The sequence below is a fragment of the Zootoca vivipara genome, chromosome Z (assembly GCF_963506605.1).
Source record: "Zootoca vivipara chromosome Z, rZooViv1.1, whole genome shotgun sequence".
Classification (NCBI taxonomy): Eukaryota; Metazoa; Chordata; class Lepidosauria; order Squamata; family Lacertidae; genus Zootoca; species Zootoca vivipara.
The window spans coordinates 37,955,464-37,971,375 of NC_083294.1; the positions used below are offsets into that span (position 1 = coordinate 37,955,464).

Genomic DNA, 15,912 nt, shown 5'->3' on the forward strand with positions numbered 1-15,912 from the left:
GGCGGCCAATGGGCGCGCGGATCTGGCGAGGCGCGGGCGGAGGGAGACATCGGCAGCGCGGGCGGGGGCGTTGGCGGGCGAAGGCCTGATGCGGCTCTCCGCGTTCGCGATGAAGGAAGACAAGGAGAACGCGCGGCCGAAGGAGAAGCGAGGGGTTCCCGTCACCCCGACCGGTGGGGTGGGAGCGGCGGCGGCGGACGCCAAGGCGGGAGGAGAACCGGACAGGCTGGATCGGCCGAAGGACAAGAAAGAGATCCTGAGCAAGGTGCGCAGAGAAGCTCCCCGCTCGGGGCCCGTCGGGGTCGGGGTCCCGCGGCAGGTGGGGCGCATTTCCTTTGCGCTGGGCTGGACTCGGCGGGGCCGAAAGCGCCTTGCTGCGCATCGTCGCCCCGTGGCGTCAGCCTCCCTCTTGCTCGTGGACTTCAAACGCAAAAAATATTCCCGTGCGGTTTCCCCCAGCCGTGCATGGAGAACTAGGCTCTTCGCTTCTCCTGACGCGGTGGCTTTTTTCTCCTTAATCCGCAGGTTGGGGGGGGGGGGAGAGAAGGTGCGGGAACACTTTTAAGTCGCAAGGTTTCAAAAAAAAAAGAGGGTGCGCGTGCGTGCGTTATTCCCCTACCATCGCACAAACTTTGCTGACTGCCACCACCATCACCTGCAGCCTGAAATGGCTGTGTGAGTATCTGTCTGTACCCCGAGAGACGATGGAGCGCCTGGGGTGATGTCAAAGTGCTGCATTTAGCAGCACCCAAGTAACCTCCCTGGGTCACAGCAAGCCTGGGCATTGTGCACCTAGGCTTCACCGCTGACTCGCTGGTCCAAAGGAAAGCAGAGCAAGACGTTTGCTACCAGCTTGGCTGCAGAAGTTGTGGGAAGGAGGCATACAACCCCACTCCAGATTTGTGTAGGGCTTTAGCCTTTTCTTCTTCTGAAGTTCTCCCACAAGGCAGAGAGCAGGTTTAGGATCGGAGTTTTTCTGCTCCTATGGTAGATGGGCTCCCTTCCCAGGTTGATGAGCCCCATCTGCCCCTCGCTTCCTTCTACAGCATGTTCAGAAACTGCCTTCTTGAATATTGGATCCACTATTGGTCTCGTCCACCAAATCTGCTGGAGCCTGTCTTCGTCCCAAACTCACCAAGGGTTTGCCCTCACCTGGTTTAGCTGGCCTATACCAGACGTGGTCCAGAACAGGGGTTTTCTTTTCAGTTCTGCTCATTGTATTAACTGGCCTTAAATTGCATCATTTTTTAATCTCTGTTTTGATCAACCTCTCTTATTAGGGAACACTCACATTCTGGTCACCAAAGAGCATTAATACTTGCCATGCATTACTATTCAGTAAATAATTGGTGTGCAAAAATGTTTTTCAGTTGTAATGAACATGATGCAACAGACTGGTTGAAAGATTACGTAGGAAGCTGCCTTGTACTGATTAACGTTATTGGCCTATCGAGTTCAGTCTTCTCTGTGCTGACTGGCAAGTGGCTCCACCAGTATGTCAGATAAGATTATTTTCCATATCTACCTGGGGATGCCAGGGATTAAACATGGAATCTTTTGTGTACAAAGCATGTAGTCTAGTGAATGTGTGTGTGCGCGCGTGTGTTGGTGTATATACGAGTGTGGATCAAAAAAACTATAGCCATGGAAAAACATCAGACTCTTGTAGGACAGTTCAGCATTTTTTCTTTACTTTACTTGAAGGAATTTATTACACAGAGATTTACATGCCAGAAGAGCATGGGCTGCAGAGAAGCTGGTTTATTATGAAATCTCTGGTAGAAATGTGACCATATCTAAGGTGTTTTCCTTTGTTTTGAAATACCTTGGTTGTCAAACTTAATCCGGTCCAGGAATCCGTTCAACTCCTGGAACACTTCGAAAACCAAGGTGTTGCTTCCAATTGGCTGCAGGAACTTCCTGCACTCAATCAGAAGCTGCGCCGGACATTTGGCTTCCAAAGAACATTCGCAAACCGGAACACTCACTTCCAGGTTTGCAGTATTCAAGAGCTGATTTGTTCGACAACTAAGTCGATTGTATAATACACCTAGTTTTTGTAAACAGATGCAAATTTTTCTTTAAGGTAGTGATTCGACGCCTGCCTCCCAGCTTGACCAAGGAACAGCTTGAAGAACATCTCCAACCTTTGCCTGAACATGACTATTTTGAATTCTTTGCTAATGACTCCAGGTAAAAGGAACTATAAGCATTTGGCTGTGCTTCATGTAACAATGTCATGTCATAAATGTCTTTCTGTTTTACACCCGTCTGTGTTGTGTATATTTACAATCATCACTCAGCGACGTTTCCTTATACATTGCCATTTTCTGTCCTTCTGCAGTTTGTACCCTCACATGTTTTCCAGAGCATACATCAACTTTAAAAACCAAGAAGACATTGTTCTGTTCAGGGATCGCTTTGATGGTTATGTTTTTGTTGATCACAAAGGCAAGTAAGCCTAAAACTTGGTTCTGTATATCATATCTGCTTTAAAACATGTTGGCATACATTTATACAGTGATTAAACTGTAATTCTGGTAAACCCATGCATTTATTACTTGACTCAAGATTTCAAAGGACAGCTTATAGACCAATTCAGTGCATTATAATGTGGTAGTGGGTACCTTTGATTTTAGTGCAGTTCATCTCAAAATAAGCTTTCTTGAACAGCCCATTCCTAAGCACACTTTCTTAAAAGTAAATTTCACAAGCAGCAGTTGAACATGCTTCTGAATAAGTACACTTAGGATTGTAGTGTGCATCAATAATAGGGACCCTGTGGTGTTCCAGATGTTGTTAAACAACAACTCCCAGACCCATGATAATTGGCCATCTCTGCTTCAGTTTGTGGGAGTCCAACAACATCTGGGGAGGTTCATAGTACCCTATCCCTTGTCTAAATCCTATCTTCCGCTGTACTGAGGCTCTACCTTAATCTGCTAATTAGGGATAGCTGCTGCTTTGCACTGCATAAGCAGATGGTTTTGGGTGTGGCGAAGAAGCACAGCTAGTGCCACATTTGTGTAGTGGATCTAGAGAGACCCAAATCCTTTTTATGGATTTGTAATGCACACATAATTTCTTGTAATAATAACTTTAATTGTACTGACATGCAAAACAGAGTTCATTAGCTCTGCGTGGTATGGGATGCTGCTTTAGCATTCTCTACTTGAGCAACAGTAGCTGAAATGGCACTCTAGAATAATAGAATTATATTAGTTTGATGGCTTACCCTTCTTCATACTGCCAATTCTTCCCCTCTACTGTTTCTGATAGAATAGTCTCGTGTTTGCTTTTGAATGACCAAACAAGTAGCTTTCATATAATGATTAAAAAAATTTAAAAAATATGATCCAATTTGCCAGTGCGTAAAATGTATCAAAACTATTTTGTAGTTTTAGGGCCAGTTTACTTGTTTTCCCAGGTGAGCAGGATATAAACCATAGTAATGGCTTTGGGTAGCAATGGAGGTATTTTCTCCAATTGGCTGCTGTTGGGCAGCTCATGTCGGGCAAGAAATGAGTTTTGTGACACTGGTGTCTGAAAACATTATCTTGATTGTGGGGTTTCTTGGTTTTGAGGCATAGTTCCCCCCCCAAAAAAATGTTAAATTCTTAACATTTTTGTCATTGTCTTTAATATTTTTACATATGAACAGGTCTGGAATATCCTGCTGTAGTGGAATTTGCACCGTTTCAAAAAGCTGCCAAAAAGAAGAATAAGAAAAAGGATGCCAAAGCTGGGACCATTGAAGATGGTGAGTAGTAGCAGTTGCTGCTGTCATTCGATGAAAATACTTCCAGTGTAGGGTTTCATTCACTTCCATGAGCCATCCCAGAGTGATTTACAATACAATAAAAACATACAAAGAGCAATCAGAGTTTTAAACAACACTACGTACATAAAATCAATTCATAATGTGTTTGAGGCAAAGCTTCTTAGATACAGGCCACCAGCATACCATGGTATTGCTCTGCTTCTCCCCACATGCCCTAATTTTTCTTCTTTCTCATGCCTAGAGCATTTTACTAACCTTGACGGGGGTAATTCTTTTCACTTGCTAGGTTTAATTCCGTACAGTCTACTCTGTTGATGGTCTCATGGCGGAAATTCCTGCAGCAGGATGTCAATGTCTGTATAGGTCCAATGAAGTAGGAAATTGGACTTGATGTATTTTTAGTGCAGTTCTTGCAGCGGCTTGTCCACTTCTTGTACCTTATCTGGGCAGATCTTTGAAAGGTGTGGGCCATTTTTCTATTAGCAGATACTAGGCATTATATTGCCGGGGGGGGGGCGAGGAGCACAATTTATTGCAGCTGCCGTTAAAACCAATTGAAAATTGACAACAGAATATACAGTCTCCCTGAGACAATAGCAAATTATCTATTTTGAAGTATGCATGCTTTTCTGGTTAACTCTGTAAGCTGTGTGTAGCTGATCATTTACTTACAATGAACTTTGATTTGAAAATGGTTTCAGAATAAGAATTAAGTGACTACGGTTGCCATGCAGTGCATGCTTACCTTGGAGTAAGAACACTGTTGGTCTTACTGTATTGTCAGTTGAACAGGCATAGTAGGATTGGCATGCTAGAATAGGGTTTCAAGCAGTATTGATTGTGCTTATGGCGCAAGCCAAAGTATGTTGCTGTGTTCAGTAGTGTCAATAGCATTACAGCCAAAAGTACTGGCAACTCGTTAAAGAATTGGGAGTTCATTTGAGGACTTTGTATATGGTCATGTCAGTCCAGGATATGCAAGCTGATACAAAAGATATATTCAGCATCTCAACAAAAAAAACCTTAGTTTTAGTGATGTAATAAAAGTGATCTAATAAGTTTGAGAACACTCCTAAGAAGCTGTTGCCTTGATACAGATTTTAAATCTTGTGATCAAAGTGACCTATTGTATGTCAGAAGTTCATATGCTGCAGTTAATGGCAATAAAGGTAAAGGTAAAGGGATCCCTGGCTGTTAGGTCCAGCCGCGGACACCTCTGTGGTTGTGGCGCTCATCTCGCTTTATTGGCCAAGGGAGCCGGCGTACAGCTTCCAGGTCATGTGGCTAGCATGACAAAGCTGCTTCTGGCAAACCAGAGCAGCGCATGGAAACGCCGTTTACCTTCCCGCCGGAGTGGTACCTATTTATCTACTTGCACTTTGACGTGCTTTTGAACTGCTAGGTTGGCAGGAGGAAGGACTGAGCAACGGGAGCTCACCCTGTCACGGAGATTTGAACCACCAACCTTCTGGTCAGCAAGCCCTAGGCTCTGTGGTTTAACCCACAGTGCCACCCGCGTCCCTTGTCATTTATTTATGTGATCTAATAATGTTACACAGTATTGCCGTTAACCATTATTGAGGGTATTACCACACTTTCTATTCACAGTCTGGTTATTCTATTATTCTGTCTGGTTATTAGGGGGAATTTAATGTTTGGTTGGTGCACATTTATTTGCTGATGTGTAAAGAGCCGTTTGACAGCACAAACCTCTGCATGTCTACCTGGAAGTAAAGTCCATTGAATTTAATGGGGTAGGCTCCCAGTTAAGAATGTATAGAAGTGCACCCTAGGTTGCATTTTACGGGTAGATAGAAACAATGGAAACAACCTTAGGGCATATATCTAACATGACAGCTGGAGGTCTTGTTTCTGTTAGCTTTACATGTTATGTACCATTTTTAAGTGCATATATTTATGGTTCTTACTCTTTGGTTCCTCATCAGATCCAGAATATAAGAAGTTTTTGGAAAACTACAGTGCTGATGATGAAAAATTAACATCCACTCCTGAGACATTGCTGGAGGAAATAGAGGCAAGAAACAAAGAATTAATAGGTATAAAAAGTATTGTTACACAGCATATAGTTACAGAGCATAGTGTGGCAGTGCCTAATCTTTGGAACTCCCTGCCTATTGAGACCAAGCAGGCACTTTCACTGCACCCTTTTCAGCACCTGCTAAAAATACTGTTGTTTAGACAAGTCTAGGGCTTGGTGACCAGAAGGTCGGTGGTTCAAATCCCCGCAACGGGGTAAGCTCCCTTTGTTCGGTCCCAGCTCCTGCCAACCTAGCAGTTTGAAAGCACGCCAGTGCAAGTAGGTAAATAGGTGCCGCTCTGGCGGAAAGGTAAACGGCGTTTCCGTGCGCTGCTCTGGTTCGGCAGAAGTGGCTTAGTCATGATGGCCACATGACCCGGAAGCTATACGCCGGCTCCCTCGGCCAGTAAAGCGAGATGAGTGCTGCAACCCCAGAGTTGTCCGCAACTGGACCTAACTGCCAGTGCTACCTTTACCTTTACCTAGAGGATTAGAAAGTTGAAGTAGTTTTAATCTGTTTTAGTATTTTAACTTTTTAATGCTTTAAAGTATGGTTGTGATTTTTTCATTCTTTACTGTTTTACCTTAAAAAAATCAATTACTATTTTTTGGAATAGTAATAAGTAATAATAATATGATCTAATTTATTTGAGGATGTATATGATCCAGCCGGCTCTTTTGAACCATGCTGTTCTTAAGAGCATATGAAGCATGTGTCATACCATTTACCATGCCGTTATGATAAAAAACTTTTTCTGAAAATTATATTTAAAAACTGCAGATTATTATTATTATTTAAATTTATTAGACATATTCTCTTGCTTCAGGCAACTGAAGGTGTCTTTACAATAACAAATACTATTCATTAAAACCAAGGGGGCATTAAACACATACACACACTTCCCACTTTAAAAGCCTTAGATTGTTAACAGCCAGTTGGTTGAAGTTTAATGTTTTGCCTAGCACCTAAAGATACCGTATGTAACGAAGCTGCCAGGCCAGCCTCACTCGGGAGAGTATTCCAAAAAATAGGGAGCCACCACAGAAAAGGCCCACTTTTGTCTTCCCACCTTCCGAATCTCTCATGGAGGGGCACACACAGAAGGGCTTCAGATGACGATTTCTGGGTCCATCTCTGTTCATATTGGGAGAGGGGGTTCTAGAGGTATCGGGGTCCTGAGCTGCATAAGACTTTATATGTGAAAACCAGCTCTCTATTTTTTTAAAAAAAAAATATTTTAACAGCATGTTCCTTTGCTGTTATAGGTGTTTGTAAAAGGTTTGATGATGAGAAAACCAGCTCTTTGAACTGGGCCTGGAAGCTAAGTGGTAGCCAGTACAATCAGGCCAGAATTGGTGCTGACAGGGTAGACATGGCGAGGAACCTTGCCGCCAGATTCTGCACCAGCTGAAGTTTCTGAATCATTTTCAAAGGCATCCCCACATATAATGCATTGCAGTAATCTAAGCTAGAAACCAGTTACCAGAATGCAGACAACAGGCTATCCATGTCCAGATAGGCTCCACCAGCTGGAGCTGATGAAAGGCACTCAGTATCACTGAGGTCACCTGAGCCTGAAGCAACAGCACTGAATCCAGAAGTATCCCTAAGCTACATACCTGCTCTTTCAGAGGGGGTGTAACCCCATCAAAAGCAAGCCACCCCTCATCCACCCAGTCTAGTCAGCTGCCCACTACCAGTGTCTCAGACGTATCTGGAACGAGCTTCAGTTTATTGGTTTTCATTTATTCCACTACTGAGGCAAGACATGAATCCAGCCTATTCACTGCCACACCTGCAGATGTAAAGGAGAAAAAGAACTGAGGGTATTTAGCACTAGCAGTTTAGCAGTTTAGCATTACGCCAAAACCCTGAACTCTGGTTAATTTTAACTGTGATTGTTAAATCACAGGCCAGCCTCATGAACAAGAGTTTGAAGTTTGCTTGTTTCAATTAATCTTGGTTGAGGCTAATCACTTGATGAATTGCAACTTGTCACCATATTCAACACGTAAGCGAAAGCTTCCAAACTCCTCTTCTGTGAAGGTTGAGAAAGGAAGGCTGAGACATGCTACAGCTCACCCTCATAAATTGCCATTATCTGAAAACTGATACAATAAAAAGCTGGAATAGCCTGTAACAAGATATCATAATGGGGTGCAACTGAACAAAGTTCAACATATTAATAGTAAGGTTTATTCAATTAAGGAATGCAGGTTTTTAGAGCACAAAAATTGACTCCCTGGCAGAGGAGCCTTTTCAAACCCATATCAAATTCTTGTGCATGTTTTACTTGGATTATATGGATTTACTACCTAAGCAATTGCATCAAATTGCAGTTGGACAGAGCTATGCCTTTGACAGTAGTGAGGGAAGATCTTAATTTAGTTAGATACATGAAGATAGGCAGCATTTTTATTTCCCCATACGGAAACACCAGAAAAGAATTGTTGTCTCAGCATAACTATATGTATTTGTACTACATTTTGATGAGTTTTGGTTATACATAATTTCAGTTTTGTTTTATAACTTACAATTTTCATATGAATATTCTTCTTGCATTATTTCCACAAATAAAGTGTTAAAATAAATACAAAAGCATTTTCTTTTACATTCTTTAGCAAAAAAAACAACTCCTCTGTTGAACTTCTTGAAGAATAAACAGGTAACAATTATTTCAGAGCAGCCTGCTTAATTATGTTGGCATTTTTGAATATGTGAATGCTGTCCAATAATCTCATGGCAGTAATGAGTGAGATTGAAAGGTCTGTTATTGGATCGTGTTATGTGTACATTGGCATTTCCAGCTTTCTTTGGAAGAGGCTACCAGGGTGAAATGAATGTTTTAAAAATCATTATTCCCACAGGTGTCCTAATGCAGCAGCTCTGAATTTTGCATAATTTCAGAATATATGTTTTGGGGTAAAGGTGTCATAAGGCGTCTAATAAAAATATTCAGATATTGAATATTCAAATATTCAAAAACTTTACCAATTGTTATTTAACAATTGGTTACTCTGGAACAATTGTAACTGTGAAGCAAAGTCATCTTTAGAGACACAGGGGGGCAAGTGGGGTGGGGGGTGGGGCGACCGTGTAATAGGATATACTCGGTGTTTCCTAGCCCCTTGATAAAAACTGCAATAGGAAAAGATATGCAAGAGAGACTCCACCTCAGCATTGTTACAGGGGCAGCATTTTTTGTTCTTCAGCATTTTACTATAGAATTGTAGAGTTGGAAGGGACACCAAGGGTTAACTAGGCCAACCCGTTGCAATGCAAGAATCTCAACACATGGTTCCCCATTTAATTTGAAACCATACTAGACCCTGCTTAGCTTTGCAAATGTGCTAGCAGTTTTATTGCCATCTAATAAATTCGAGGGAAGAACATTAAACCTTGCCAGAGAGAATACTTCCTAGGTTTAAGGATTGTTTACCAACCCAAGTATGGCATTCCATCTTTATAAAGGTTCATGGGGAACAGAGTACCTTTGCAGCTCCTTGAAGTTCTTGGAGATTTATATCTGAAATCGTCTGTTAAAATTTTTATTTGACATCCTTAGATCCATGGTTAATAGGTTGGAGAGTGATAGGTTATGTTGTCGGGTAAAGGTAATGATTGTTATTACAGTGCTCAAATAAAATCTTAATTATATTTGTGATCTTATAACTTCTTAATCCATATGCAGAAATGTTCCTAGTGCTATATGCCAGTAGCCAATTGGATAGCTCAGTTGGTTAGAGCATGGTGGTGATAATGCCAAGGTTGCAGGTTCAATCCTTGTACGGGACAGCTGCATTTCCCTGCATTGCAGGGGGTTGGACTAGATGATCCTCAGGGTATCTTCCAGCTCGATGATTCTATGATTTACCACCCATTCACTCAGTTTGGAGCTTTTGGAGCAGTTTATGATGCAACAGCTCTCCTGTCCCAACATAAAGACTTGGCTTTGGTCTCACTACATCTTTCCCCCCCTCTTACAGCGGCTTAGAGAAGAAAAACGAGAGGAGAGGAGGCGGAGAGAACTAGAGAGGAAAAGACAACGAGAAGAAGAAAGAAGAAAATGGAAAGAGGAAGAAAGAAGGAAAAGGAAAGAAGCCGAAAAAACAAAGAAAGTGGAGCGATGCCCAGAAAAAGAAAGGGACAAATTAAAGGATGAACCAAAGATTAAGGTATCCCTTCATTCCTGTAGGATGCATTGGCCCTATGGTGTTTTTGTATGCACACTCGTGAAATACAAGAGCAATTTTGCATTTGGCTTTGTATAAAGTGTGCTCTCTTTTTGCATGCACACAGTTATTTGAGGTTGCAATCCTATGCATGCTTGGGACTAAGTTATACTGACTTAAAGTATTATAGAATAGTACTCAGTTCTGCACAGCATGTGTTTTGAAGGCACTGTATAAACAAACAGTGGTGACAAGTTCTTATTTATTGCACTAGAAGCTAGCCGTAGCAATCTCTTGAGAATAAAAAGCAGAACGTAGAATAAGGCCTTTATCCTATACTATTAAGCCTGAGAGTAAACACCACTGGACTCAGTGGGATGTGTGCTCAGAAGTATTGGATTGCATTGGGGGGGGGGTGGAATTAAAAAGCAAAGTTCTGGTAAGTGATAAGAAACAGTGAATCACGGAAATAGCTAGTTACATAATGCTAATATATTTACTCTTGTATTATGCACCAGGCAGCCCCCTTGCCTTTCAGTGCAGACTAGCATCCTAGCACAGTTAGCGGCAGAATTAACTTAGTAAGGAAAACTAAATTTGTTCTCTTCCTAGCTACTTAAGAAGCCAGAAAAAGATGAAAGAGAGTTTGAAAAAAAAGAAAAGGCCAAGAAACCGGAGAAAGAGAGTCTGAGGGAGGAAAAGGCAGCAAGTGCGACCAGCAGTATGCCAGCCAGGCGCTCCGATGGGGAGGCTAAGGAGGAGAAGTACAAAAAGTTAGTGCTTTCATTTCAGTACATATCCTTATTTCTCAGAATATGATTATTAATTAGGCTGCCTCGTACCAGATCTGCTTTTAAATTATATTGTTTACTAGTGTTCCAGATTAGAACTGTGGCGGGACCACTTTTTGGTCTTTCCAGTCTTTCTCGCAGTTCCAAATGGCTGAAGAGCAGATGGTCAGTTATGCAGCTCAGTTAGGGGCCCTTCACATATTAGAATTTAATTATTTTTAAGTATGCTTCTCAAAGTGTAAACTGTGAAAGGCGAAGTGTTACAAATGCCAGAGAACTAGGATTGACTGCTGTTGAATTTAAGTTCAGCTGCAAAGCTGGGTTTGTTGCCGCATGAAGCGTGAGAAACAGCCTTGAGAATTCCTGGTTTCTGAGACCTTTTAGTAAATAGCCTTGTGTTGCCTTTGGCTGTGGCTTTCAATAAATGTACATTAGTTGATACTTGGTTAGAACACTTTCTAAATCTTGTAGAAAGTTGCATGGCAGTATAGTGGTGATAGGCCTTCATTTTACTGTGTTCTCGCTGGATTGAATCTCCCAAGTCCCTTTTCATGCAGATTGGAAGATGACTGTGGAAAAGACTATAGAGAAAGAGAGAGAGAATATGACCGAGACAGAGAATATGAGAGAATGCAAAGAGAAAGAGACAAACTCCGACGTCAAGAAGAAGAGAGAAGGAGGCAGAAAGAGCGCTTTGAGAAAGAGAAGGTTTTTAGAAGAAAGGAGGAAGATGTGAAAAGGGAAAGAGACTCATTGCGAGAGAAAGGGAAGAGAGCTGAATTGGCAGAGTACGTGGGCAATGCGGAGAAATCCGAGAAAGTAACCAAAGAGGACAAAAAAGAAGATATGGCTAAGAGGGATCGCATTAGAAATAAGGTACTGATTGATTCTGTAATGAAATCATTGTTCCTTGTTAGGCTGTGGGTGTATGAAGCTTTTTATTATAGACACAGAATGTTTAAAAAATATGACTCCATCTAAGGACATTACAAAATAAAGTTTATTTGTAGTACAACTTATTTCCAACTGGGAATTGCATAGGATTGCAATTACAGGCTTGTAGGAATGATTGACTTGCTTATCTAGTAAGTGACATTTATCTTCTGCTCTTTTTTTTTTTGCAAGATGTTCAGGAGTAGCACTTGTGGAGCAATCCCATATATTGCCCTTAACCAAAAGCCCTGGTCACCTGGTGAACTTCAAGGCGGGGGGTGGGTGGGTGGTGGGGTTGGACCTATATCTCTGTTCTGGGTCTGGTACTCTTTCACTATTATGCATCACAGCTTTATGTATTCTTAATTTTAAGGATCGCCCGGCCATGCAGCTCTACCAACCAGGAGCTCGGAATCGAAGTCGTTTGTCAGGCTATGACGAAAGCTCTGCAAAGTCGCCCGATCAAGGAGTGGATAAGAAGCAGGAGTGCGAGACCAGTAACACAAAAGAAGAGTGACAAGTGTTGTGCTTCCTCACTGACCTAGCAGCCAAAGAGCTTTAACTGTGTAGTCCAAAAGTGCCTTGTAGAAAAGAGGAGGAAATAAAAGGGGGAACAGTACTTTTGGATGTATCTGGTTTCAGGTCCTCGTTGCAGATTTGGGGACTCGGGCTTGGGCATTCTCAGTACATTTTCAGTTGTGGGAGGTGGTGGCAGCAAGACCACAAGGGGGATAAAACTTCCATCTCTGAGGAGCAGAAAGGCCTTGTCACCCTAAAATAGGCCAAGTGGCTGCCCAGAATGAGTACTGTCTTTCAGATAAAAGCCACAAACCAGTATTTGCACTTAACATACAGCCATGTTGGAGCCTCATGTTTGTTCAAGTGTTAAATGTCTTTTATCACTGTGCTGTGTGGAGTGTGGTCTTCTGACCTGTTCCATTCACTGGAGGTAGGGTGGGAAAGTCCAACATAATCTTGGTACTGAAAACATCTTTTTGTCTGGTGTGCTGCTTGTAGCCGACTGCAAAATGAATTTTCAGAAGAAGGCGTGAATGCTAATATTTTTCTTTGTTCTTTCACTTAAAATTTGTATTGCTTGAAGGGAAATTAACTTCGACATAGGAAATGTGTTTTTTTTTTACACATGTCTTTAAAGTCCAGATATAGATGTACTGTATATTGAAGGTAGCTGCATAGTCCTCAACAGTCCCTGCATTCAACCTTCCCTTGTTTCCTGGTATCTCATAGGAAAAATGACCCATCTTAATTGTGTATTGTTTTTGCCGAAGCTGTAGAGCATCTGGCAACCCAGGAAAGTTTTGCTAAGAGTTTTACCTCCTCTTTGTGGCAGTACTCTATTTGATACTTAATAAAACTCTATGAAGTAGCATTTAAAATCGCTTGTTACGTTTTTTTATGGAGGGCACAAGGAGAAGGGGACAACAGAGGACAAGATAGTTGGACAGTGTTATCGAAGCCACCAACATGAGTCTGACTATACTGCGGGAGGCAGTGGAAGACAGGAGTGCCTGGCGTGCTCTGGTCCATGGGGTCACGAAGAGTCGGACATGACTAAACGACTAAACAACAAGAAGAATTTTTTTATGTAATTATTTGGCATCTTTGTGTCCTTGAGGTTTATCACGTCCAAGATCATATGAGGGTGGACTTCAATAATCTTTCAATAGAAAATATCAAAAATATAAAAATGAAAAGAGATCTTCCACCTGGCTGCTGCAGCCGGGTATAGAGGGCTATATTCCCCCTTGATCCTACCATTTATGATCCTATTAATCATCTGCCTATCCATCCATCCAGCTGATAGCAACTTTAATTTTTAAAAGGCTGCATGTCAGTTGTTTTTCATTTATGAAGAATGGCTTCCTATGAGGCATCTCAAAGTGGTTTACAATACATAGGAAGATACTATCTGCAACTTGGACTTGATTGCTTACTTGCCAATTTTAATTCAATCTCGAACCTTTATTGGCATATAGACGAAATTCTGAAAGGTTCAGTACAATCATATCACTCAGTAAAATCTGCACCTAACAATAAAAATACTGTTGTATAACATTCATGAATCCTCATTGCATGTTGCAGGAACCTGCCTATCTCCATCTTAGCCCCACCCTGAGTAAACATTAGGAAGGCTACCTTACACTCATCTGACTGCCACTCCCTGCTAACAGCCAACTTGATTAATGAACTTGGATCGAATTGTCTAAACACAAGGGGCAATGCAAAAGAACATGCCCGACTGATTCGGGCACAGTGTTTCTGTGAGTGGTATTTGTTGATTCAGGTTGGTTGGGTGGTGGAGATAAGTTGCCATTGGCTGTTCACATTGCACACCTCCAGACTTGCACAGATGCTATTCCTGATTTGTCTACCAAATTCTTGAAATTCCTTGTCTTAACAATCTGCATTTAATTATCTCAAATGCAAGATTTTCCGATAAGCAGTACATTAGGAGTCTAATGGGATTCCTATCTGTTTAATTTTGTTCTCAATTCTCCTTAACCGTCCTGATGATTGTTATTCAGCTAACATGGCCACAAGAAGACTATTAGGTTCAGATCTGTAATGCAGCTACAAACAAAACTTAAATGCTAGCAGCCATGCTTTAATTTCTAAAAGTCTTTGGTTTATTTCTGCTGGAACATACTGGTTCCCTTTGGAATAATGGAAATGAGTGATCACTGACACACTACTTTTTGCAGCATTAATAGCAAATTCTCTGCAGGTTACCTATCCAGCCTTATACAGTAATTGATATAAATGCCCAGGTATTTAAACCACTTAACTTGCTCAATTGTATTTCCTCTGATCAGCTGCTTATACGCTTCCCATGACTTTGTGAAGACCCATGATTTTTTACTTCTCGAAAGTTAGTGTGAGTTTATTACACTTGCAATACTGCAAAAAAATAGAGCAATTAGCCTTTTAGACATATTTGTAAGTGTAAAAGTACCAATGCATCAAATATGGACCACCCTGTTAGAGGCAGCTCCACAGTCTATCGTGGTTTTTGTTAGTATTTTAGCATTTTAAAAGCTTTGTTTTCAAATGTTTGAGTTTGCTGGGCTGCAGTAAGCAGCAGCTGTATTTTATCCAGTGGCTCCCCAACTCTCCTTTTGAGGATTCAGTTAACAGGCTGGCTTTTATCTGCTTTAGCTGCTGCAAGCCCAAATCTATAGTAGGAGCCATCCTCTGCTTTTGAACAATTATATATTTCAGCTGCCTGTGCCTTGTGAGAGGTGCCTCTTCACACTGTCCCACAGGGGGCTAGGAAGAAAATGCCCCCAGCATTAGTAGCCCAATGGAGACTGGCCAAAGATAAGCTTGAGGTCAGCACCTTATATTGGGTGGCAGCAGCAGGTCCTAAAGTAATAAACAAAATCTGCCCTTACTCCCTTATGGGGTACACAAGAGTCCTTGTAGAGTCTTTTGTAGGTTCTCCATCGGTAGGAGAAAACAACAAGGGCAAACCAGAGAATATTGAGAAGCAAAGCAGCTAATAAGACTGATCTTTATTGAACTGTTGCAACAGGGTGCTCCCTCTCACACAGGAGAAAATAGGAGGACCTAGAACAAAGGCATGCCTTATATAGACATTTAAAATTGCCCACCCTGGAGTCCAAGACCAACCCCAGAAGCATCATACATACATCACAGAAATCTGAGTACTGTACATTGTTTATCTCCTGTCTGGCAGTTTACCTGTTAATGTTCACTTGATTGGATTACCTGGGGAGCCTGGCCAGTCTTTTTGTAATGATAAATACTTAGTTCCTGAGCCAGGTCACAAGCTCACCCTATTCATACACAGACATACCCTTAAGACAGGATTTATTATATATCTAGGACCTTAAAATTATTATAACACTGCCAGGCCCGCATAGCGGAAAGGCTCCCCCCTTCAGCACCAGGCACTCAGCTCCCAGGCAGGCCTTGCACACAGCAAGCACAAGAAAGGCCAGTGCAGTGCCTGCCTGCCTGGCCTCCCACTTGTCTGTCCATTCCTAACAGCAAGGGCTGGAGGACTAGCTGGCTGGGCTCTCTTACCCACTTCCTTGCTTACCCTGAGGCTGCCTCAGCTCATGGCAACCAGCACCCCCTGGCCAGCCCCAGAGGCATCATTCGCCTGGGGAGCTTGTAGCCAGGGCTGCTGCAACAAACAGCTGTGCAAGCCT

At 42.1% G+C, this 15,912-nt stretch overlaps 1 protein-coding gene across 2 annotated transcripts; it reads left to right on the plus strand.

Moving 5' to 3' along the window:
- The first annotated feature begins 109 nt into the window (after positions 1-109).
- UPF3B (UPF3B regulator of nonsense mediated mRNA decay) lies at positions 110-14,150 on the plus strand. Of its 2 annotated transcripts, none has more exons than XM_035113793.2 (10): positions 110-265; positions 2,087-2,193; positions 2,345-2,451; positions 3,662-3,760; positions 5,728-5,838; positions 8,442-8,485; positions 9,807-9,995; positions 10,614-10,765; positions 11,341-11,659; positions 12,090-14,150. In XM_035113793.2, the coding sequence occupies exons 1-10, from the start codon at positions 110-112 to the stop codon at positions 12,231-12,233; spliced, it is 1,428 nt and encodes a 475-aa protein (XP_034969684.1). In that variant the 3' UTR covers positions 12,234-14,150. The 2 variants fall into 2 exon arrangements, with proteins under 2 accessions (XP_034969684.1, XP_034969683.1); XM_035113792.2 differs by having other exon boundaries at positions 10,605-10,765; positions 12,090-14,147.
- Positions 14,151-15,912: the final 1,762 nt, after the last annotated feature.

Excerpts from the sequence above, each read along its gene's own strand:
- UPF3B (XM_035113792.2), top strand. The coding sequence starts at position 110 with ATGAAGGAAGACAAGGAGAACGCGCGGCCGAAGGAGAAGCGAGGGGTT. Across the intron at positions 5,839-8,441 it reads AAGAAACAAAGAATTAATAG|CAAAAAAAACAACTCCTCTG; the intron begins GTATAAAAAGTA and ends TACATTCTTTAG. Across the intron at positions 9,996-10,604 it reads AGGATGAACCAAAGATTAAG|CTACTTAAGAAGCCAGAAAA; the intron begins GTATCCCTTCAT and ends TTCTCTTCCTAG.